Source organism: Dermacentor silvarum, chromosome 3 (assembly GCF_013339745.2).
Source record: "Dermacentor silvarum isolate Dsil-2018 chromosome 3, BIME_Dsil_1.4, whole genome shotgun sequence".
Classification (NCBI taxonomy): Eukaryota; Metazoa; Arthropoda; class Arachnida; order Ixodida; family Ixodidae; genus Dermacentor; species Dermacentor silvarum.
In genome coordinates this window covers 89,089,762-89,114,739 of record NC_051156.1, presented here as the reverse complement: position 1 = coordinate 89,114,739, position 24,978 = coordinate 89,089,762, and the positions used below count along the sequence as shown (strand labels likewise).

The following is a 24,978-nucleotide window of genomic DNA, read 5'->3' as shown; positions in this document are numbered from 1 at the left end:
ATGGGGAAAGTGTAGTAAAACTTATTTATAAAAGCTGGATGTCCTGCAACAGCGAGCTGTTCGGCTACCTGCTGCTTCAAAACAATACGTAGGATCTTAGGATCTTTTATAATAACGATGTGCCACAACGTCCTCAATATTAGGACCACTTACAGAACAATGATGAGCACGCACATATGAGAACCTAAGCAACTTTGAGATATTTAAATATTGCTACCTGAACAGACACAGGGTACAGCCTTCATCACACTTGAATAGCAGTGAAGAAAGCAAGGACAAACTATGGCATGGAATTGATTGCACATGAAACTGTATGTTTATGGACTATGCACTCGAGCCTTGTGACGAAGCAAGAAATTGAAAACAATTCTCAAGTTTAATGTGTAATTCCCAACATGTTTTTCTATGATTATGATTTGTTTCGTGCATGCTAATGGAGTTGTCAGTTCAACGTTATTAGCGATGTTATCAATGTAATATACTACAATTTATATCTTATTACTAATAACTCATGTCCGCAACAGAATGTTTTGAAATGTCGTATTAGTTGTGATGCCTACGTGTTTTAGTGTAAACTGCTAGTGCATTTGCGGAAAAGTTGCCTTTCTTCCAATAGCTGCGTTGCTTTTATTCTTTTTAAACAGCAACTTCTGCTGTTACAGCGAGGCAATGACCTTAGGAGCATTACGCTCTTGTTTTCCTTGCCTTGCGGGCAAACATTGTACTTTTTGCCCAAATGAAAGAAAATGGTTAGAAAAATAAAGTTTATTTTTGTTCAGTAGCAAAAAAATCAGACCATGGTGACCATTACTTAAAGGGACACTAAAGAGAAACAGGAAGTTCAGCTGGAATAAAAGAGGGACCTTCAGGAATGCATGCAGTTTTTGTTGGGTGCAAAAATATCAGTTATTAGCGGAGAAATTCGTAAACAAAGACCAAATATCTCTTCCTCAATTTCTCTCACCCCAGATTTGGCGCTGAAGCAGTGTCGTCACAGATTTCATTGCTCTCAGCGAATCAGAATGCGCCATGATACGTCACCTGCTTGCGTAAACAGCCGAGGCACTGGATGCATCATGGCTGCATGCATGGTCGCTGCGTTTGCGTTCGCCGCGATGGATACCGTTGCTGCAGCTGAACCTTGCAACTAAGAGCTCTCCAGGGAAGCAGGACTGCATTTCAGCGATATTCAGTGAAACGGAGCGCGAAATGATCCTCCGTGCTCGAGCGGTAGGTGTTTCCGCGTGCGATGGCGGTGAGCCGCCGGCCGTGCCGGCGGAGAGCTGCGTTTTCGTCGACGGAAGGCGAAGCGTCCGGTCCGCCAGGCGACGATGTTCCCGACAGAACAAGCGTAGAAAGTTGCGCACGTACTCGGTATGGTTACTTCGTGGCTTTATTTAATGACATTCAGCACTCACCGAGCCGCCAGTTTGCTGCTGCAGGGGCACCGGTAGGGAGTTTGATGAAGGCCGCATTGAGGGAACAGCTGCTCGAGAAAGGACTGGCCCCTGGGGCACGCCAAGTAACTTCCCGAGGGCAGGATTATACACATAAACCGAGGGCGATAAATGCAGAGAGCACACCATCGGTTTCTCTGGCTCTTTTGCCGTTTTATCATCGGCAGAGCACTGAGCCATTGCGAACGCCGAGGAGCCGGGGCTCACCACGCGACACCACATGAAAGGACACAATCGAGTCAAGATTGCCGCTGCCCCTGAGCAAGCGCCTTGGGCCATTTATACAGCCCTCAACACTACACACACGAGGCATTTTCTGGCTGTTTCCCGCGAAGTAAACGTTTTTCGAGCCACGCAACACGCAACCGAAACACCGTAGAGCGGAACAGGCGCGCGCGACGATGCATTGACCAAAAACGAAACTACGAAACTACCACGACCGGATGTATCGCTATGCCATTTTTTCTTATTTATTAAATTTTGTGCTAAACTTGTACTTCCTCGCTTGAAACGGTTTAAAAAGTTGGCAAATGCTGTTTATGTACGTTTAAGGTATATTTCATTTTGCGTTTTATTAACAGCGATAAATCGCTCTCGACCAATCCCGACCGGCCTGCATTTGTAATCTCCGACGTCACGAACGTGTAGTGCGGAAATTCGAAGGGGCGTCAGCACCTATACTTCAGTTTTTCGCTATTTTCTCGCTTATTAAACCTCTGTTTGCAGTGAGAATGGTATGGCTGTGATCGTGAAAGGATAATCTACCATTTAAGCTCAACTTCCGGTTTCTCTTTAGTGTCCCTTTAATGCGCGATTTACAACCGACTTAGACCCTCTCTCCTAAAAGGATTAATAAAACAGCAAACATTGGTACTTCATAAGCGTGTGAGCTCGGCAACTAATGACAAGGTGTGGCGCTTTCACAGGAAAGTATTGCTAATTTGACTGCAACTACAGCACAAACCAACACCGGCAAATGTGTAATGATTTGTCATTATCTTATGTTAATTAGAAATTGTCTCTTATGACTTGAAAACCCGGCTGTTGACTAATTATCTACAACAGTCATGAGAACACTAAAACAATAAATATCATATTACGCTTAAGATATTGGAACTCTTCACAGACTGGCACTCAGTTTTGGTCCGTTTTATGATTTAAATGTATGATAATGCTGCTTACTGTCTAAAGCACGTCAAACCTGCCTAAAATGTATATATGGTAAACCTAAAAGTGAGGTAGGTGTAGGAGTTATTTGAAATTGAACTGCTCGCACACCGAACCTTAAACGTGTATCTGTGTTTCCAGCTTTGACACAATGTTCAGCAATCATAGGGTGAATAAGCAGGTTTTGGGCCAATTTTACCATTTGAAGGAGAGAGCACATACTGAGAGTAATCCATGCAGAAATGGTGGCGTCCTTATTGCAGAGTAACAGTACTACTTTTAAACTTCTTAGCTCTGGAAGCGAGCGATTCAACGTTTGCTAAATATTTCTTCAAATTTGAATATATTGGGGACATTGTCGCAGATTCTCAGTAGTGCTTTAAATTGGTTTGTTGCTGGCATGGTCGCCATTGCTATAGACACTCATATTTACGTTTTTCAGATAATACCGTACTACGTAAACACTCATTTGGCATCATTCGTGGGATTTTCCGGCATCTTTCTGGCAGGTGTTGTGGGAGCCACTACAAGGTATTAAATTTGCACTACTACGTTGGCGTTTAACCGACATACTTTTCTACGTAGCGACATGCTTATGTGGTCACTGCTTGATGTACTCCAAATCTCCAAATTAGCACCTTCGGACAGCCTTAATGGAAGAGTACCTGTCTCATCAAGAACTCATGACAGAAAATAGTGGTTTGCACAATCGCTCATAATATGAACGTACCGTAAGGCATGCTATAGAAGGCGTGAGGGGAGGGGTACTTTGCCAGCAATCCTAATACATTCCATTAGTTGGCTTATAGAGTGTTTGCGCCTTCCTTCCTTCATTTAAACTACTGATGATACATTTTATATGTTACGTTGATTGTTACAATGCGTATTCTGATGGACACAACGATGGAATTAACAAGACAGAGAAAGAGTTCTGATATGAACTATGGCGTTCAGCATGAGCTACATGAGCAAACTGGTCGCGCGTTGTAGCTCATACTGAGCGCGATAACGCCAGTGCATAGTCTATATTGAAGAGGGCTACTTTCTCAAGCTTCTAATTGCAATGAGCATTTTACATCGAAGGTCTAACCTCCCATAGCTTTTTTGATGTCTGTGCCTCAAAAATCCCGGGCCCTCTATGAGGACACAAAGCAAACCAGTAAGGCATGTGCTGACTTTTGGCGTAGCAAGAGGAAAGCTAAGTAACCACCCAATACTACAGGACCTTAACCGGGAATCTGAAAGAGTTCGGTTGAAGATTATTATGCAGAAGACAAACAATGTTAAATTTCCTGGTAAGGGAGCAATAATTCAGGATCACCGGTCAGCCTCTAGAATCTGTACCGTATAGCTGTACTTTTATCTAGGTCAATTACTCACAGGGTCCCCTGATCATGAGAAGGAAATTTACAGAAGAATAAAATTGGGTGGAGTGCGTATGGCAGGTATCGCCAAATCCTGACGGGGAGCTTACTACTGTCGTAGAATATAAAACTGGGCACAATCTTGGAGGTTAACATAGAACCTCGAGAATAAGTAAAGTTTAAAAGTATGGCTTTTTGGGCTAGTTGGTTAGATACATCAGACATCACTACATAGCGCTAGAAGACACGTTAAGGACCGCACAATGAACGATGGAACGAAACATGATAGGCCTAACGGTAAGTGACCGGAAAAGAGCAGTGTGGATGACAGAGCAAACGGGGATAGCCGATATTCTAACATTAAGAGGAAAAAATGGAGCTGGGCAGGCCATGTAATGCGTAGGACCCATCGATCATTAAAGTTGGAGAATGGATACCAAGCGAATGGAAGCGCAGTTGAGAATGGTAGAAAACTAGGTGGGGTGATGAAGTTAGGAAATTTGCAGCTGCAAGTTGAATCAGTTTGCACAAGACAGGGGTAATTGGAGATCGCAGGGAGAGGCCTTCGTCCTGCAGTGAACATATGTATAGGCTGATGATGATGATGACTACATAACGTCATCCTCTATGGGGAAGCGGAGCAAACCAGTATGGCATGTGACACCTGGCGTAGCAAGAACAAAGCTAGGAAATGGGCTGCGAGTAGCTGAGAAGATCGTGTCTATGAGGCTGCCCGTATGCGACGGGCTCGACAGGAAGACGGGTGCCGCAAAGCGGAAAATGCGGCCAGGCGACGCAGGTACCGCGCCAGTAAATTGGACGAGCAGAAGGATGCATATGTGAAATTTTAGAGGGACTTTCTGGACAGGCATTTCGGATTCAATTGTGCGGTGTGCGACAGACTGTGATTCTAGAACGCTTTCATGGTGAATGGTAACGTACGAGATGTCCGGAAACGTGAAACTGCTGCTCGGTTTGGCTGCGCCCAGGGAGTACTGATGACTATGACATCGATCATTGGTGTAGCAGGTTGTTGCTAACAAGCCACCTGCTGCATTTCCCCGCCTGTGCAAAGAACCGAATGGGCAGCAAGTATGTTGCGCGCGCTTTTATGGGGAGGCCGCGTGTTGTGCGCACTGCAGAACAACAGCTCCGCTGGTAGCCCACACTCATAGAATGGAAGCGATTATATTGCGATAGCAAATATATGGACACTCCAGGCGCATTTCTGCCGTCACTGTGAGGCTCTGTATAAAGTCCAACAGCAATAAAGTAATCGCCGCGCGCCGTATACTGCATGTGCGAGGGAAAGCGCGCGGGGAGCCAACGATTGCGGCTCAATCTGGCGCGCGCGATTGAGGAGGGCGGAGAGCAAACGCGAAGTCTTCCGTCGCGAAAAAGGCCGTGGGAGGATGAATAGGAGGAAGAGGGGTGGGGCGTTGTGCTCCGGCACTAGCTACGCATTTCGCGACCGGGCGCAAGGGGAACTGGTGGCCACGACTAAATCAAGTGCGCGAAAGGAGAAAAGGGGGGAGGCAGCGCGGGAGTAGGGTTGCTGAGGCTTCTACTCCGCCAGCAACTGTGTACTTTGGGCGGCCGCGCGTGGTCGCGCCCGCCGTATCTTGAAAGCGATCTGCAGAGGCTCATACCTTTGTGAGCGCTGTGTTCTCGGCGCTCAGTTTCCAGAAAGCAAAAAGGTCACTTCGCTCGCTCCTGTCATCGCGCTTGCTCACGCCAGCGTTTTGACAGCGAAAGGCCGCGATCATCAAGGGTGATATGTCCATGTTTGCATGTGTGCACGGACACCATTCTTGTTAATTTAGTTATTAAGCGAATGTTTCCAAGTTTACACGGCCGATAAAACTACTATCCTTACTTCGTATAGCTGTCTACTAATTTGCAATAGCAATCGATGATTCACCTTTCAGACGAAACTGCTACTTTTTTGGGTTACTTCAAGCCTTTTCCGGTATTTCACAGGCTACGTGTCTATATGTTTCTGCCTCTAACCATTTTCCCGCTAACTTGAGTCACTGGCTAGTTAATTGTTGAATGCGTAAAGCATCGGACTGCTGGGCTGAGGGAACGGAATTCGAAACCAACTATCGGACCAACTGGGCCACGGTGAATGTTACAATGCGTCTGTGTCATTCGTCAGTAAACGTCTTTCGCGCAACGTTGGGTCACTGAGTATGTATTGACTTTTAATAAACATCTGACACCAAGTTGGGTGAATGGTTCGTGCTGTTCTTCAATGAACCCCTTGAAGTACGGCACAAACCCAGTAGAGCCACTGGGTTTGTGCCGCCGCTGACTAATGAGCCTCTTTCACGCCAATTTGAAACTTCGGTTATCTGCAATTGTATATGTGGCGCTCCTAAACGACAACAAAATTCTTTAAAATTTCTGTATAGCTCGGCAGAACAAACCTTCGAAATAGACATTCCCACAAGCTTGTCCGAATATATTGTTGGGATACAAGTGACGTTTATAAGACATAGCGCAAAGGAAGACGAAGACGGGCTTGGCACGAGCTGGTTACCATATTGGTCTCTGGCTGCGCTGCTCTTTCAAATACAGTGTAAATAGTCTCTTTTGTCTGTGCCATTTTGGTGGAGGTTTGCGATCCCCGTCCTCGCCACAGAGCTCCGCAGCGGTCGCTACATCGAGCCCGCTACCGTGACTCCAGGAGATGAGACCCGGTATTCCTCGGCTGCGGCGGATCAGACTATTCCAATCGTGATGCTTGTCCACGTTCGTGGACCTGGTCTCTTTTACGGCATAGACGGTAATTACTTAGTATAGTGGATCAACCTCTATGAACGCGTCAGCACTAATAATAGGTGGGATCCGACTATCATGCTCGCGAACCTCGTTTTTTACGTGACCGGCACCCCTCGCGTGTGGTACCGAACCCACGACGACGAGCTAAAAAACTGCGACATTTTCAAAGGAAAGCTTCACCAACTCGGCGCCCGTTTTAGGCGCACGGTCGCAGCAAGAAATGCCCTTGCGACGTGTGCTTAGAGCCCCAGGAAGCATTACGTCTCATAAATACAAGACGTCTTGGCTGTTTGCTGCAAAGATGATGACAAGGTGTCTGAATCTGACAAAGTGGCTCACACAGTAAAGGGTGTCTCAGGCGATGCCTTCAAAATGCTGGTTTTAGGCAACGTTTCTGCGATTGACGCCATTATCAAAGAATGTCGCCGCTTCGAACAAGCCAACAGCAGTCGTATCACGCCCCACATCTTGCGCCTGCGGAATGCCGCTGCTACGTCGATTTGTGAGGACCATCGCCGCCAGCCATTCCCATGTGACAATTTCACTCGTGTCGCTCGCTGCGAGATCGAGGCCGCTTATTCACCATCCTACTCCGCGACGCCCACCGATCCATCACCAGCCACGATTGCTGTGATCCACGCCGTTGTCCGATAAGAATATGAAAACATGGGTCTGAAGTCCGCGAGCAAGTCGACCTACGAACCCAGCTGCAGCATCTCGCGGCCCTCCTCGTCCCCCACAATCATCTCCCTCCATATCCCTCAACCCGCCTAAATGGCGCACCTCTGACGACATGTCCATATGTTTCCAATGTTGCCGCATTGGCCACATCGCTCGTCATTGCCGCAACCGATGACTAACTCCGTCTCCAACATACAACAATGCCTATTCCCGCAAATCTGCATTATGCTTCTCGCCACGGTCGTACTGCCGCTGACGCCCCTGCTTCTAATCTTCGCTACGGCCGATCGCTGTCACCCCGACGTCATCAGTCTCCTTCGCCCGAGCCCCGTCGCTTCTCGTCACCGTTCATGCTCCTCCACACACGGAGTAAAAACTAGGAACTGCAGCTTCTGGAGGTGAAGCTGCGATGTCAACTTTGCCCTCTAGTCCTCTACATACTTTGCCCACGAACCAAAACCTTCTTGCAGTTGACGTTGAAGGCCCTACTGTCATTGCGCTGATCGACACAGGTACACACCTCTCCACTATGAGCGCTTCCTTCTGACGATGAATTAAAAAGCTTCTTGCTCGTGTAACCACACGCATCGTCCGCATTGCGAAAGGCGGTACTCTTCCTGTCATTGTTATGTGTACAGCACGCGTAAGCATCGCCGGCCGCCACGCTGCTGTCCTTTTTACCGTGATTCCCCATTGCCCGCATGACCTGATCATCATCATCATCATCAGCCTATATTTTATGTGCACTGCAGGACGAAGGCCTCTCCCTGCGATCTCCAATTACCCCTGGCTTGCGCTAGCGTATTCCAACTTGCGCCTGCAAATTTCCTAGCTTCATCATCCCATCTGGTTTTCTGCCGACCTCGACTGCACTTCCCTTCTCTTGGTATCCATTCTGTAACCCTAATAGTCCACCGGTAATCCATCCTACGCATTACATGGCCTGTCCAGCTCCATTTCTTCCGCTTAATGTCAACTACAATATCGGCTATCCCCGTTTGTTGTCTGATCCACACCGCTCTTTTCCGGTCTCTTAACGTTAGTCCTAAGATTTTTCGTTCCATCGCTCGTTGTGTGGTCCTTAACTTGTTCTCGAGCTTCTTGGTTAACCTCAAAGTTTCTGCCCCATATGTTAGCACCGGTAGAATGCAATGATTGTACACTTTTCTTTTCAACGACAGTGGTAAGCTCCCAGTCAGGATTTGGCTTTCACCAACCCAATTTTATTTTTCTGTAAATTTCTTTCTCGTGATCAGGGTCCCCTGTGAGTAATTGACCTAGATAAACGGACTCTTTTACAGACTGTAGAGGCTGACTGGCGATCCTGAATTCTTGTTCTCTTCCCAGTATATTGAACATTATCTTTGTCTTCTGCATATTCATATTCAACACAATTCTTTCACTTTCTCGATTAAGGTCCTCCATCATTTGTTGTAATTCGTCTGCTTCTTGTGCTTCTTGTGCTGAAGTCTGCTTCTTGTGCTGATCCCAAGATCAACAGAATGATCGCGGCGGTCCTTTTATCTGCATAGGCCGAAGACCTCCACCTTGATTTGTCTTGCTACCGGGGTGTTTTTGACTTTCACAATCGCCCCTCAGGCCAAACGCTTGCTGTCAAGCATCGTATTATAACTGGCGGTGCTGCTCCTATTCACCGTAGACCATATCGAGTATCTCTATCGGAGAGCCAGGCAATTTAAACTGTGGTTAACAAGATGCTAGAGCAAAACATCATTGAGCCTGCTTCGAGTCCGTGGGCGTCACCAGTAGTGTTGGTTAAGAAGAAGGACGGAAGATGGCGCTCTTTGTGGATTACCGCCATCTTAACAATGTAGCTAAGGAAGACGTGTACCTGCTGCCGCGAATCGACGATGCCCTTGACTGCCTCTACGGCGCCAGCTACTTCTCCTCTATTGACTTTCGACCTCGGTACTGGCAGATCGCCATCGACGACATGGAAAGAGAAAAGATCGCATTTATAACACCCGATGGTCTTTTCCAGTTCAAAGGTGTGCCCTTTGGATTGTGTAACGCGCGGGCTACTTTTGAGCGTGTGATGGACTCGTTGCTTCAGTGTTTCAAATGGTCCACATGCCTGTGCTACCTCGACGAGGTTATTGTCTTTTGACCAACATTTGACGCTGACGTTGAACGTCTCTCTACCATATTTGACGTTTTTCGCAAGGCCAGGTTGCAACTCAACTAATCGAAATGCCGTTTGGGCCGCCGCCAAATTACGGTTGTGGGCCATCTTTTCGACTCTTCCGAAGTACAACCTGACCAAGACAAAATTCGTGCCGTCAGACTGTTGCCGGTTCCGAAGTGAGCCACAGACGTTCGCAGGTTTGTTGGGCTGTGTTCTTGCTTCCGTGGCTTTGTCCATAATTTTGCCACTATTGATCGAACTCTCGCTGAAATTTTGAAGAAAAGCGTACCCTTATCACAGGGACCTCTACAATCTGCTGCCTTCTCTCGTCTCAACACGCATTTGACCTCTCCACCGATCCTCGCCCACTTCGACCTTAATGCCCCAACTGAATGGAGTACGGATGTCAGTGGTCATGGTGTCGGCGCTGTCCTAGCCCAGCGTCAGCGTGGCCAAGATCGCGTTATCGCTTTTGCCAGCCACCTCATCTCACCACCAGAGCGCTACTATTGTATTACGGAACGATAATGCCTTGCTGTTGTCTGGGCGGTACCAAGTTACGTCTTTGCCTTACAGTCATTCCTTTTCCGTAGCAACCGACCACCCTGCTCTCTGTGCTGGCTTTCTTCCCTCAAGAATCTCATGGGCCGGCTTGGTCGTTGGGCTTTGAGGCTTCAAGAGTTTTCCTTTTCTGTGATCTACAAGTGCGGACGCCTTCACCAGTACGCAGATAGTTTGTCGCGTTACCCCGTCGAAAGCTCTGAAGTACCTGACGTCGAGAATGCCGGTTGTGTTTTCTCCTTGTCACAACTCTTCCGTATCGCTGACGAGCAACGTCGTGATGGCGCACTCAAAGTGCTCATCGATCGTTTTGAATCGGCGCACGACGACGCTTCATTACGCCTATTCGTTCTCGGGGATGGCACTTTCTACCATTGTAATGTTCATCCCGAAGGTCCCGATCTCCTCCTTGTCATCTGAAAGCACCTCCGCATGGCCTTTCTTAAGGAACTTCACGGCACGCCCACCGCTGGACATCTCGGCATGTCTCGAACTTGCGACAGAGTACGCCGCCACTTCTTCTGACCTGGTCTTGCGCGTTCTGTGGGAAGCTACGTCTATGCTTATGAGCCATGTCAACGGTGCGAGAAGCCACCCCTGCTTCCCACTTGGTACCTGCAGCCACTTAAAATGCCGGTACAGCCACTCGGTCGTGTCAGCTGGGACCTCCTTGGCCCTTTTCCGGCATCTGCCTCGGGAAACAAGTTGGCTGTTGTCACTGTTGACTACGTGACCAGATATGCCATTACGCGCGCTCTGCCAACCAGCTGCGCTACGGATGTGGCAGATTTCCAGCTACACAACGTCATTTTGATGCATGGAGCGCTACGGCAAATGCTCACAGACCGAGGCCGCACCTTCTGGTCCAAGGTCATCGATGACATCATGTGCGTCTGCTCTGTACATCAACAGCATACCACCTCCTACCATCCACATACCAACGGCCTGACCGAACGATTAAACCGGGCCCTTAAAGATATGCTGGCGAAATACGTTTCAGCCGACCGCCGCAATTGGTACGTCGCTCAACCGTACCTTCGCCTATAATCTTTGTTGCCTTGACTCTGCTGCCTAATCCCCAATCTACTTCTTTGATGGCCGTGAACCAACGCTTCCGGTAGACACCTTGCTACCATCGATAATGACCTCGACAAGTGAACATGCGCGTGATGCCATCGCTCGCGCTGACCACGCTCGACAACTTACATCAGCAGTGTCGCAAGAGAACCACACGCGTCGCTGCGACCTCTGTCACCGTGAAGTGCACTTTTCGCCTGGCGCTCTAGTGGTTCCTTGGACGCCTCCTGTCGAGTAGGGCTTTGCGAGAAACTCCTGTCTTTTATTGAGATAGAAATTATATGGACACTGCAAAGCAGATTTCTGCCGTCGGCGTCGCCGTCGTCGTCGCCGTTGCGTGAGGTTCCGTATGACGTCAATGGAGATGAAATCGTCGCCGCGCGCCGCCGAACGCTGTATGTGCGAGTGAAAGGGCGCGAGGGACGCGCTCTTTCACGGGGAGTGAACCCACGGCGGAGAACAAACGTGCGTTCTGCGCCGTGCTTCCTTAAGGATGATGATAAGTGGTTCTTGAGGGAAAGGGAAAGGTTGGCGCTATCTTCTGCAGCCCTTGAGGGAGCACGGCTCAGCGCCTGCAGAAGTAGGCGTCTCTTTCCTCCTTTACAATCACCATATATGTAGAGCAAACGCGCCTTCTTCCGACGCGCGAAAGGCAGTGGGGGGGGGGGAGGGGGAGGGAAGGAAGGTGACTTTTAGCTGCGGCACCAAGTGCCTATTTATATCAGAGGCTCCGGCAATAGTCAGCAACGCCGCACGCATTTTGTGCGAACGCGGGCAAAACGCCGACGGCGTCGACGTTAGTTCTGCGTGTTGCCGGTGCTGCTGCATGTCTAAGTTTATACAGCTGATAAAGCTACTATCATTACTCCGTATAGCTCTCTACAAATTTGCTATCGCAATTGATGCTTTGCCTTTCAGGTGAAACTGCGTCTTTTTTACAAACCATATCGCGTGGTTCTCCAAGTCACTGATGTCACCTACGGAATCGTTCCAGTCAGTCTTGCAACATCTTCCGCTCCGGCCACGGTGGCCGCATCTCGATGGGGGTTAAATGCGAAAACACAGGGCACTTATATTTAGGTGGTACAATTTATTCTGGAGTCCCCCATTACCGCGTGCCTCCTAATCATGACGCTGTTTTCGCACGTAAAACCCAATAATTAATTTTCTAACATGCGCCGCTCCAATCACCAGTGATATCATCCACGTGGCCACGCTCAAGCCCTCCAACTCTCTGCTTGCCACAGATATCTAGCGGCACCGGAACGGTGCTTTTGCCGCCGCGGGTTGTGTCGGGATACGACAGGCGCTTGTGAGGCATGGCACAAGGTAAGATGAAGACGGGCATCTTGGCTTGGCACGAGCTGGTTAAGATGTTGGTCTCTGGCGGCGCTGCTCATGTAACTACAGTGTAAATTTTCTATTTTGTCTGTGTCTTTCCGCACGTAACAATATAATCACATACGCGATCCCCGCGTACTTCTAGGTGGCGCTGGCGTTTCCAAGGGGATAGGCCGGCTTCGTACACACTTCATCAATGACTTGTTGTGTAGGAGCCAATATGGTTTTTCTATGCATTTATTCACTGATATTCGCATTAACAATCGCCTTTTGTCGTGAGATGAGTTCTGCCGGAATATTTTGTTATCATTGAACAGCCGGACATACCTAATGACACGTGCCCACTCACCCAAGTAGGCGCAATAGAGCGGCATATACCCAGTGGCACACACTGGGTGACCCAAGTTATCGTGAAATATATTACCCGATGTCCCAAGTTTGCGCAAAGAAGCGGCACCTACGCCGTTGCACATATCAAGTGACCCAGTGGAACGTCCCCATTTGCGCATCGGCAATGACTCCAGTTGGCGGGAAGGTTACAAACGGCATCACATCGGGAAGCACGTGAAGTTACTAAAAAGGACAAGGAGGAGGGGTGCTTCGTACAAGCGGACCTAGCCTTGCAAAGGTGGCCGGAAATTACTGCGCCTGAACTTCGCATAGCAAACGCGAACTGCATTTAAAGAAAGTAATGCATGAACAGCCAGACACGCATACACACACGCACGCACTCACCCATAAATTGAGGCCACTGAATGGCACGCGAACTACGGTTCCGCCTGTTTAGAAGCCGCATTTTCTCAGAGTAGTTACGTAATCCGGGATCAATACTCACGCAATAGCCTTAAAGGCCCCGTGTAGCAGGAAATCCGGCGTTGGCGCCGGTGTCGATCTCCGCGTCGGCGTCCTCGGCCATTGAAAATCATCCCAAACCACCCCGACCAAGCAGGCCCTCCGCGTGGCGCAGAGGCGCTGGTGAACTGATCGAATTCCTCAAAATAAAATGCGTCACACAAATTGTAAAGTACGACGTAACCACAACCTACAGACGTGACAGCGTCGAATTGTAATTTGAATACACGGGAAAGCATGATTCTACTATGGTGAAACTCAAACGCAAGCCCCTTTTCCAGCATTTCTACCACGCATACAGCGGCGCGCCGCGGTTTGCTCTTCGCAAAAATACCATCCAGATGGCGCTCGCCTCCTCGACAACCGCATGCGGAGGCGCAGTTGGAGAAAAAAAGACAGCTGCAGTTGCCGCGAAGCCTGATAAACAGCCAGGGATCTCTCAATGTTATCGCGTTCCACGCTTAGAGCCGAAGCTTACGCGCCCTCCAAATTTTTTTCGTACGTTTTATACTTTGAATTATTTCTCTTCACTTTTTATTTCCACTCATTCTTTATATTTGACTTCGCTTGATATTACTTTGCCCATTCTACCTTTTCCACCTTTTCCAGCACTATATCATCCGCCATAAATTCATTGGCGGCGGTAACGTATGTCGAATTTCTCGCATTTTTTGCAAAGCCGTCACCGAGAGGCTCACTCCTACTGACAAAATTCTTAGGTAAGAACATTGTGACAGACTCTTTCTTCTTCCAAGTGCATGTTTATTCACACCATGTGTGATCTACGAGAAAATACTATCACCATAGGCAAATAAGTTACTCCTCGTGCACCTTTCCCAGGAGTACCCCCTCCCGCAAGAGGAGGGACAAAAGCCTCCTTTCTTTGGCTCCCTGCAAGCACTTCTTGCGATACAAGTGGCCCTTTGTATTAGGTCTATTACATTGGTACTATTGCATTAGCGTTGACATCTAATGTCAAATAGGCCACGGCGGCCGCATTTCGATGGGGGCGAAATGCGGTCCCAGGTTGTCAAAAAGAACCCCAGGTGGTCCAAATTTCTGGAGTCCCCCACTACGGCGTGCCTCATAATCAGATCGTGGTTTTGGCACGTAAAACACCAAATTTTTTTATGTCAAATAGTCGCCTAAGTTTAGCACTTTTACAAAAAAGGACGAATCTTTCCAAAATAGGCAGAAAATACTTGCAGTTTAACACTCATTTCCTTGTTCCGCAGCCTTCGCCTCTGGAATAATAATGAGCCTTTATGCAATTGTTATTCCATACTTGGGGTCGACTGGCAGGGTAAGTTGGTGACGAAAGCTCTCCTTTTATAACCTACGCAATACTGGTGGAAACGTTAGTAAATGATAACAAGTGTTATTTTTTAGGATTTGGTTCCGAGAACAAATATTCTTCGTTATTATACAGGGTCTTAAACATTAGGCTTCATAGTTTTCTTGAAATTAGGCACAGGGAGGCACGCGAAGACCAGCTGTGCAAATAAGTTATGAGGCGAGGGGGGCACAAAGTGAGATGTTAATTATCGCTGTCAGCAGCCCAATAACTAAAATTGAATAATTAACTCTTTGTTGACTGCAGTAAGTAGATATGTTTGTATTGAAAAGTTAGAGGCAGTTGTCTTTCTACACAGTATCAGTTGGAAGAATTATTCTAGCGTGTCTGTGCTCCATGATATGCGACTCCATATATTAATTTCCATTCGCATGATTACCCACGCAAGAGAGTTAGGATCGGCGCAAAGCTCCTCCCTGATGTGACGCGGTTGTTGCGGGCGGCGTTTAGTCTGACAATGGGGCGGAGGCATTGGCAAAGATGATAACTGTCCCCCTTCCCTCTTGGCTGGCGAAATAAAACATCGAATAAACCGGAACCGCTGTCGTAACACGCGATCGCGCCGCCTGTAACGATGGCGGCAGCTGCCATGCCGAGATAATGGCGCGAGCGGAGAAGCCGGCGGGCAGTGCACATGCGTAATGGAGACTAGAAGAGCGGGCAAGGTCCTTGCCTGGGCTACGCGAATAAAGTGACTGCTGATTTCCAACTATTGTAAATTTTGTGGAAATTAAGAGCGACAACTGCACCATCAAAAACAGAAACAGTTTCAGCTATGCTAACGAATATTTCATGCTGCCGCTTTAAGTTCGTTCTAGTAATGCACAAATCTCATGAAAACAATTAACCAATCAACATGTCAATGCCCTAAAAAATGTTCAAAGTGCATCCTTTCCACAGCAACGCAAAGCATAAACCCCTATGATCCTGTCCCCGAGTATGCCACACCACACATTCACACTCCACCGAACTTGATGCTTGTGCTGCCTCAGCCAGTGTGGCTTTTCTTGTGACCAATAATGCATGTTGTGAATATTCACAGTGACATTGCGGCAAAACCGAGCTTCATCTGTACAAATTATTCTGTATAAGAAGTCCTTTTCTTCATTAGTTTTGATCAGGCCCCAATTGCAGAAGTCAACCCGCCTTTCAAAGTCTGCCTCACTTAGATCCTGGTGACGGTAAACATGCTAGGGATGGAATCAATGCTTTCTTAGCACATTTGCGACTGTTCCAACACTGAGACCGCACTGATCGGCATTCTGTCGTACACTGAGTTCCTGTATCGACGTTACGCACGCGGCAACGTGGATTTCAAAGTCTTCATCATCAATGTCATCCTGGTCTATCTCGGACAATGGACTGACCCTGTTGTGCGAAAGCGCCGAAACACGTTTATGAAGGTAGGCCTAGTTTGAAAGGGACGGTGTGGGTGGGGAGCCGCGTACAGCCGCATTGCCAATGAAGCGTTGCCATTTATCTCAGCCATTGCAAGTACCACGTCTATTTCATCTTCGGAAGAATACATCGTCCCGCCAGAAGCAGCAATTAGCGCGAAGGGAAACTCACGTGGATATTCTTGGGCATCTTTCCGTACAGAGGCGCAGCTATTCCAGAAGCACTTTAGTGGATGACAGTGAAGCTAACGCGTTCACAAGATGGTGTCCCGGTGCGATCTCAAGTAATACAAAAATGTGCCGAAAAAGTATCTCCTGTTATCGCGTTTAACAGCATCATGTGCACTGCGTACGGCACAATATCTTGATTTCACCAGCCTAGAGGGGAAGGGGAACAGTTATCACCGGCGCCTATGCCTCCGCCCTGTTGACAGACTGAACGCCGCACACAACAGCCGCGTCACATCAGGGAGGAGCTTTGCGCCGATCCAAACTATCTTGCATCCGTAATCGTGCGAACGGCAATTCAAACTTGGAGTCGGATATCTCGGAGCACAGATAGGCTAGAAGAATTCTTCCAAGTGAAACTGTGTAGAAACACGACTGCCTCTTAATTTTGAGTACGAACATACACACTTACGGCAGTCAATAAAAAGTGAATTATTCAATGTTAGTTAATTCCGCTGCTGACAGCAATAATTATGATCTGACTTTGTGTTCCGCTGGCCACATAACTTATTTGCACAGGTGGTCTTCGCGTGCTTCCCAGTGGCTAATTTTAAGAAAAGCATAAAGCTTAATTTTGAACACCCGGTATATCCTATGAACGCCTGTCATAACGATCTTCAACTAACTCTTTTTGAATTTCCTTAGGAAGGGCTTTAAATACACCGTTAATAAATCGCGTTTTAAACACGTGCGGTACTAGAGTCATAGTGAGGTCCTTCGTTGCCTAATTAGTGTGCGTTCTAAAGTATGACGTGCAGCTCACTACCGTTGTTTAGAGCACGGAATGGAATCGTCAGCAAGATATTCCTTGCCGGGTCGACATGCAGCAGCAATTCATTGACCTCTGGGATGAGCTAAGTGACAATTCGAGTTTCGTCTTGCCTGATAAACCACGCGACCTTGTTTATGATTTCTCTGCTCAGTCAACACCTAGATAGCCCAAAGTCTGTGCACTCGGATCCATGACGTCATGCTACCTGGCCCAACTCTGATACAATCTAATGCGTTTTCTCCCGCTTACGCCGCGGTGATTCTGATGTCACCGCTGTCGTCACACCTGGCTTGTTAAAAAATGTCGAGCCTCGTAGCATGACGTCATAAAATAACGTGCGCAGAGCTTGTGCTATCTTAGTAGTGTGGGCTCAGTCCGCCTCTGTACTTATAATGTACCTAATGGTATTATTCTCTGAAATGCCGTCGCTTTCGATTTGCGAGCCTTACAGCCTTGACATTCATGGGGTTTATTCAGTCCTAGAGAAACAGAAACGTCAGTTTAGTAATCCTCCGTGCCTTTCAAACAGGAATGGTGGCCTCCCGCATGTCACTGAGGTCTTGCTGTATTACCCACGCCAGACCCGACGAATAGACACGCTTTGGTTTAGGATATATGTACTTAACCTAGAATTTGCAATTTCTCTTCATTTTAGTAATTTTTTTTCGTCGCTTTTATGTCGTACTAGTGATTTTCACCTTAGATTGCAGGTGGTTTGTACAGCAAGGTTGCAATAATCGCCTATGATTCAAATTTTTTGTTGTTCAGCACATATTCACGTTATGCGTATAGCCGGTATATTTCACTAGACGAAACTGTGGAGAGTGCAGCTGCGTACTATGTCAGTGGTTTAGCTATACCGCACCAGTGTCGAATTTTCTGTACGCCTGTGCTTTACGAAGGGCGATTGAGAGATGATCGAGGCTCGCGCCTTGTCAACTGATGTTTAGTCTCATTTGCCTTGCAAGTGCGTCGCTAACTTACTTTGCTAATACACATTGCGAATTGATAATTAGACAAGCAATAGAGAACACATGATCACGTTCTAGGAGAACAGGCGACCTTTAGTTGAAGCGCTGAGCCCGAGTCTCTAACCACCAGCTGATCAAACGGAAAATTCAAGCACCCGCGAATGGACCGGAGGGTCTTCGTCTGCTTCTTCGCTGGGGCCCGTCAAAGGAGGTGTCGGCGCATGGCGCGTGGACCGGCGTGCGTCTTCGTCTTTCGAACTATGTGGCGCCTGTTGCAAGGTGTGGCATTATTCTCCTCTCTCGGAAGAGCATGGACTCGATGCTCAAAGAAGCACACACACGCGATGCAGAAGCACACACTACGCTTGCTGACGCGCAGCCACAGACGCAATGAATGCCTACGACAAAAATAAATAAATCAACAAGAACGGCGTGACCCAAAAACTATGGTATTTGGAGTGCGGTATATGATTTCAGCCGCAACAGCGTGCACAATCTCTGGTAGCGTCTTTCGAGCTCGAGTTGGTTGGCTGCCGTCAGGAAGCACCTAGTAATTGACTTTGCACACTTCCAGTCTTTCAGGGTCACCTACGTCAGCAGGGTCATCTACGTCAACAGAGTAAAATCAGTAGATTGGCCAATATACGAGGTGTATCCGTTCCAATCAATCTACTAGCACGCTTTTTCCAAGCAGTCGCTCCCCCTTTCTTGTCTTCTCACTTGCCTGTTGTGCGCATCAACTAATTCAACCTCGCACGGCGTGTTTTCCACAGCGCGCGTGGCATCAACAGCGCGTAGCCTAAAAGCGCAGACTTTTGATAAGTGGGAATTAATTATGTTTCCAAACAATAAAAGTGCGCCAATGCGACGTTCGGTATTGACCTAATATCTACGTGTCTTCTAATAAGTGCGAAGAGGAGGGGGAGAGAGCGTTCATTAATGTTTGTAGCGAGATCGAGAGTAAAACCGCTTGCTCACCTTTGAGCTCACTGACGGCTTCAGAGCCCTTTCACATGCACCTAAGTACAAGAATGTTATTGTATTTTGTGCTCATTAAAATGTAGATGCCGTGGCTGATGACCAAACGCGCGACCTGTGCCGCAGCAGCAGAGCTTGCATGCGGTGCACTGATTGCGATACAACAGGCGGAGCAGCTATTGCATAGGGAGCAGCCAACACGAATTTTCATCGAGGGCAACAAAAGCCTATCGGAAAGCACGGTATTCCATGCACTGCGCGAGAGACCAATTCCGCGCTGCTCGGCCAGCAGTACTTCGGTGCCGTGCCAATACGTAATCCGACAACGTCACTAACGCACCACATATGGCTTCAAAATACAGACTGTTGTGTATTTTCTTTCGAGTGAGGCTATGCCAAATCCCTGCGCCTCCTGATTGTTACGTCTACCGCAGGATATATACACCATAATGGCCACACCGCTGTCACACAAGGAAGCAGGTGAAGAGTGTTAGATGATCCACTGTGGCATTAAGAAAGTGCTTTATGGAAGATAAATATCGTGCAGATTCGCTTTGCCTTTGTGTCAGTTGCTTATTCTTGTAAGACACCTGTATTTGTGGTGTTGCGTACATGTTCAATGAAATAGGTAGTGCGAAGTGCTGTTAAATGTACTGCATGCGTTTTGCAACGATTGCTTGTGCGGAATATTAAACATGAGCATGTGAACATGTGTTCTTGCAGGTCCTAATGGTACTCCAAAATTGCGTAACCGCGCCGTTCGTAAGCCTTTCAATCCTAGGTCTGGCATTTCCCTGTGTTGACACCAAGGTACGTAACAAAATTCAGTTCAATATGGTTTGTGTTTATGTGGTGTGGAAATCCACATTTTTTACGAGTGATGGATAAATCACAGAAACTACCTTTGTGGGTATTTGTCATGTTAAGAATGTGCGTAAACTATGGAAGTTTATTGGGACACGGTCCATGTGACTCAGCTGTTTGGCATTCTGAGCTGCTGGGTTTTACTTTTTACGATCAAGGACTGCTCGGAAGTCGAATTTCCACACGCATTCCACGATACGTGAACATTTGACACCGAGTGTCTATCTTGTTGGCCTTAGCATTCGAGGCTGGCTTGGCGGGGTCATGAAATGAATGATCATTGCTTGAAACATTTCTTAACTAAGAAATACAGGAGCTTTCAGCGAAGTTTGAACCGTACAATGTCACGGGACAACGCAAGTTAAAATATTTTGTAAGAAATAAAAAAGGTGAACTATCTGGAAACGAACGTACTCCGCGAAAAGCAATGAGGTAAGCCCAAACAGAAACATGACTGACCTTGAATACTATACTAGGCATACTGATAACATGCGCCACCAGAAAGGATACATGTGAGAAGTGTTCTTTATATTCGCTTCCTAACGTCTGCCGCAACAAATGTCACCAGCTTTTCCGATTCCTCTTTTGGTTAAATTTAGATTGTGGGGTATACCGTTATAAAAATTCACTATGGGTTCCGAGCTACGTCACAGTTGAGGGCTATGGATTAATTCTGAGCAGGGTTGGTTCGTTAGCGTGCTCTTCATGTACGGTACACGGGTGCGTGTTCACTGCGTCCCCGCCAGAATATGACTGCCGCGGCCGGTATTGCAATTGCGACTTCTTGCCCAAGAGCGCAACGCTACAGCAACTTAGCCACTGCGGCTCATTGAATTTTATTTGCATTTCACGCAGTACATTACTTGTGCATGAACCAACTAGTCCGAACAAAAATACCTCCGCAGCTATTTTACTTCTTTAGAAGCACTTCGTGCTAAGCCACTTACCCTTCGTAGTTCAACAGAAGCGTACAGTTGAAGGTATTAGATCTCAAATGAAGTGTCTTAGGCAGGCTTTAATTGTTACTATAAAAATTGTTGTAACGGTGTTTCATAGCTAATGTCGTTTCAAAAAGTTAACTTAAACACATGTGTATGTATTTTTCATTTCAATTTTTCCTCCATAAAAGCCCAATGGCATTACATAAGAGGTGTGCATCAACACATGTAAGCGTGAGATAATCACAGAACAGAAAGTTTCAAAACAATATGCGACTACAACAGGTATGAGCAGAAACCAAACCAAAACAAAACAAAAAAAGTTTTCAACAAAAGTTAATATACATTAGAGATAAATACAGAGTAAAACAGCAGTTGATGGGGAACATAAAGACAAAATGGCAGGCTTAGAAGTATTGAAGCTCTTAGACTGGGTTGTCTAAGGAGTGAAGACCAACGGTGAATATCTCAGCAACCTTCGGTTTGCAGATGACGTCCTATTCAGCAGCAATGAGGACGAACTACCACAAATGATTGAGGACCTTAACAGAAAAAGTGTAAGAGTGGAGTTAAAGATTAATATGCAGAAGACAAAGATAATGTTCAATAGCCTGGCAAGGGGACAAGAATTCAAGATCGCCAGTCAGCCTCTAGAATGTGTGCAGGAGTACGTTTATCTAGGTCAATTTCTCACAAGGAACCCTGATCATGAGAACGAAATTTACAGAAGAATAAAATTGGTTTGGAGTGCATACGGCAGGCATTACCAAATCCCGGCCGGGAGCTTACCACTGTCGCTGAAAAGAAAAGTGTCCAATCAATGCATTCTACCGGTGCTAACATATAGGGCAGAAACTTGGAGGTTAACAAAGAAGCTCGAGAACAAGTTAAGGACCGCACAAAAAGCAATCGAGCGAAAAATGTTCCGCCTAATGTTAAGAGATAGGAACAGAGCGGTGTGGATCACAGAGCAAACGGGGATAGTCGATATTCTAGTAGACATTAAGAGAAAAAAATGCACCTGGGCAGGCCATGCCATGCGTAGGATGGATAACCGGTGGCCTGCTATAGTTACAGACTGAATACCAAGAGAAGGGAAGCGCAGTCGAGGAGGGCAGAAAACTAGGTGGGGTGATGAAGCTAGGAAATTTGCAGGTGCAAGTTGGAATCAGCTAGCGCGACAGGGGTAATTGGAGATCGCAGGGAGAGGCCTTAATCCTGCAATAGACATAAATATAGGCTGATGATGATGATGATGATATAAAGACAAAAAAATCATCTCACGTTACAAAGAACAAATGTTAATTGTAAAACAGAATCGACCAAATATTCAGGAATGTAGCATTAGACATGGTTTAAAGGTTAGTGTGATGTACGTGTTCAGGAGTGAGGCGGTGGAAGGTGTGCGAATTGAATAGATAAATTATTGCCGAATTTTTGTGGTCGGTGCATCAAACTACATGACCGGGAAGGGCAATCTGTCGCACTATTGTGCTGGGGAGAAATGAAGTGTTCATAGATGACGTGCGACCGTTTACAGGAGTGGTTTGTTGTTCGGCTGTAGTTAGTGCGAGGGGGATACTCTAGATAGTGGCTTTAACACACATGGAGTAATTCAAGGTGATAGTAAAAAGAATGGAAGCAAGCAGAGGCGTTAGATGGCACGCCGCGACTCGAGCGAAGGCAGGCCGAGTAATTGTTTTCGTGACGTGGCGCTGACATAAGTGGAGTATTGAGAGGTGTTGAAGCGAGGGTCACGGTTGTGGATAGATTCTAGGTGGACCGTTAGATATTCCTGGGATGGATACAAAATCGAAGAGGCAAATTCTAGTTCCGGGCAGGACGAACGTTAAGCATGCAAGTTTTTTAACCTCATAAGATGCAGCACTAAGGTTTCGCTACAGGTAACCCAGTGTTCAGGAAGTACTGGATCAGATAGTTTTAGTTATTCATGTTAGCGACTATGGGATGTGAACACCAAAGTATATACGATGATGTGGCGTAAATTGGGGCCGTATCTAACTTGCAGGTGCTAGCAGTGATGGTGTGCTTGCGAGTAAATATGACTGCTGTGCATCTGGTGAAATTGATGGGATGTACTATTTGTCACATCAATCGACAATAGTGTGCAGGTTATGTAAATGCGAGGTTTCTTTCGTTCATCAATCACAGGCGTTATAAAAAAACACCGCATATCCACGGGATGAACGATGATGAGTGGGCGAAGCTCCGGAGGGAATCATCGGTAAACCGTGAATCTTCCGTGTAATTCGCCCAGTCTCGCCGCACTAAATCGAACGATTGACTTCCACCAATGACACGCGCCATATGTGACGTCATTCCTATTTTATAACAGCGCCCTTCATTATAATTGCACCATCTCCCGCTTAAGGGGACGCTAGCACAAACGCGTTAGAAACGTGCAGTACTCTCTAGTAAGGGGGAGAGGCCACAGCGTCTTACGCAGCCGTTTACACATGCCGGAACGTGCACCGCGTTTGCCGACGCCATCACATGACTGCTGAGAGAGTATAACCCCCGTATTCATAAACGCTCCTCGAGTTGAACTTGACTTGCCACCGCCTTCAACGCGTTTCGAACGCGCTGCCCAAGGCGGTGGCAAGTCAAGTTCAAGTCGAGGAGCGTTTATGAATACGGGGGTAAGGCGGAGAGGCCACAGCGTCTTACACCAGCTTCTTACACGGGCCGTAACGCGCTAGAACAAACGCGTTAGAAACGCGCAGTCTTTCGTTAATGTTCGGTATTTATTGTTATCGTGGTGCGCGTGTCCATGTGCGCTTCGTGGCGTAGTGGTTAGCGCCGCGCATTCGGAAGCGAGGGGTCCCTGGTTCGATTCCGCGCTACGGACACAACTTTCGGAATTTTTTTTTCATAAAAGTAGACGTGGCTACCTACTACGACGACGACGACGACTGCTACTACTACTTCTACATACTACAGAGGAGGGACATACCCACACCCTAAGGAGCTTCACCCCTAAAATATTATAGTTCAGCAGGAGGACCACTACGTGACGCCACCCTGTTTGGCTGGCTGCCTACCGAGCTCTGTTTCCACCTGCCCCTGGCCCGTTCCAGGGCCTTGCCCGCACCTGGATTTACTCTCCATCCTTTCACAAAGACTTCAGAGAAACGTCATTCGCATCCCGGTCCGACGGCCAGGCTGGCCCTCCAGGCCCCTCTAAACATCCGAAGCGGCGCGGCACCGCGCTATACCTAAGACGCCACGCCTGGACCTCTGGAATGCAGTGTCTCACTAAGCCCCTTCAACCAGCACCCACCGATGGCCCGCCGGCCTCCTCTTCTCCCGCCGCCAGCACCGCCATGCCTACTCTGTCAACTCTCAACGCTACTAGTGACGTCAACAGTTCCAGCCCGGCTGCCCTGTCTCAACCGGCTGTGTGCCTCAGCTCCGCGCACGACACCTTGAAAATTCCAGCCACACTCACCGCTGTGAGCGACGCTGATAACTCTGGGGCGACAGCAACGTCGTAGCCGGCGTTCGTCGCTGCAATGTCTATCACGACCATGACCACGACCAAGTTCCACGCAGCAAGCGACGCCAAGAGCTTCGAACACTTAGCTGTATTGCAGCAAGGTGCGTTCGCCCTCGCCGCCACCGCGGCCGCCGCGTCTATTCCAACCACATTGCCGCCTGATGCAAAGAGCTGCAGCCCATAATCTACATCGCAGCCGGCCGCGCTTCTTTCTGCCGTTTCCACCGGATCTACGACTGCTCCCGTGCTGGCCAATGTAAACTCTATGCCCGCCAATGAGACTCCCAATTTTCCTTCGCCCACCGCGTCGCAGGCGGACGACTCGTCAGCGGAGATGGATTTCACGGCGTCCCCAGAAAACAACCATAATACGCCAACCCCGGAAAGTGTCTCGAGCACTGTCGGTACCAGCCGTAAATCTGCCTCCACCGCCCGACCCCGCACCGAGCTCATCTCTGTTGGAATCCAACTTCCCCCCGGTACCCTCACTCCCAAGCTGCCTCTATACGAATTGCTCGCTGCCATCATT

The 24,978-nt window shown here is 47.7% G+C and overlaps 1 protein-coding gene across 2 annotated transcripts in view; it reads left to right on the top strand.

Moving 5' to 3' along the window:
* The window catches only part of LOC119444540 (putative sodium-dependent multivitamin transporter), a 113,193-nt gene that overhangs the window by 54,240 nt on the left and 33,975 nt on the right, over positions 1–24,978 (top strand). For both annotated transcript variants that reach the window (XM_049663417.1, XM_037708919.2), the window contains exons 9-12: positions 3,067–3,155; positions 14,040–14,149; positions 14,666–14,733; positions 19,854–19,940. In XM_049663417.1, coding sequence (XP_049519374.1) covers positions 3,067–3,155; positions 14,040–14,149; positions 14,666–14,733; positions 19,854–19,940 — 354 coding nt within the window. The remainder of the gene's footprint in view (positions 1–3,066; positions 3,156–14,039; positions 14,150–14,665; positions 14,734–19,853; positions 19,941–24,978) is intronic.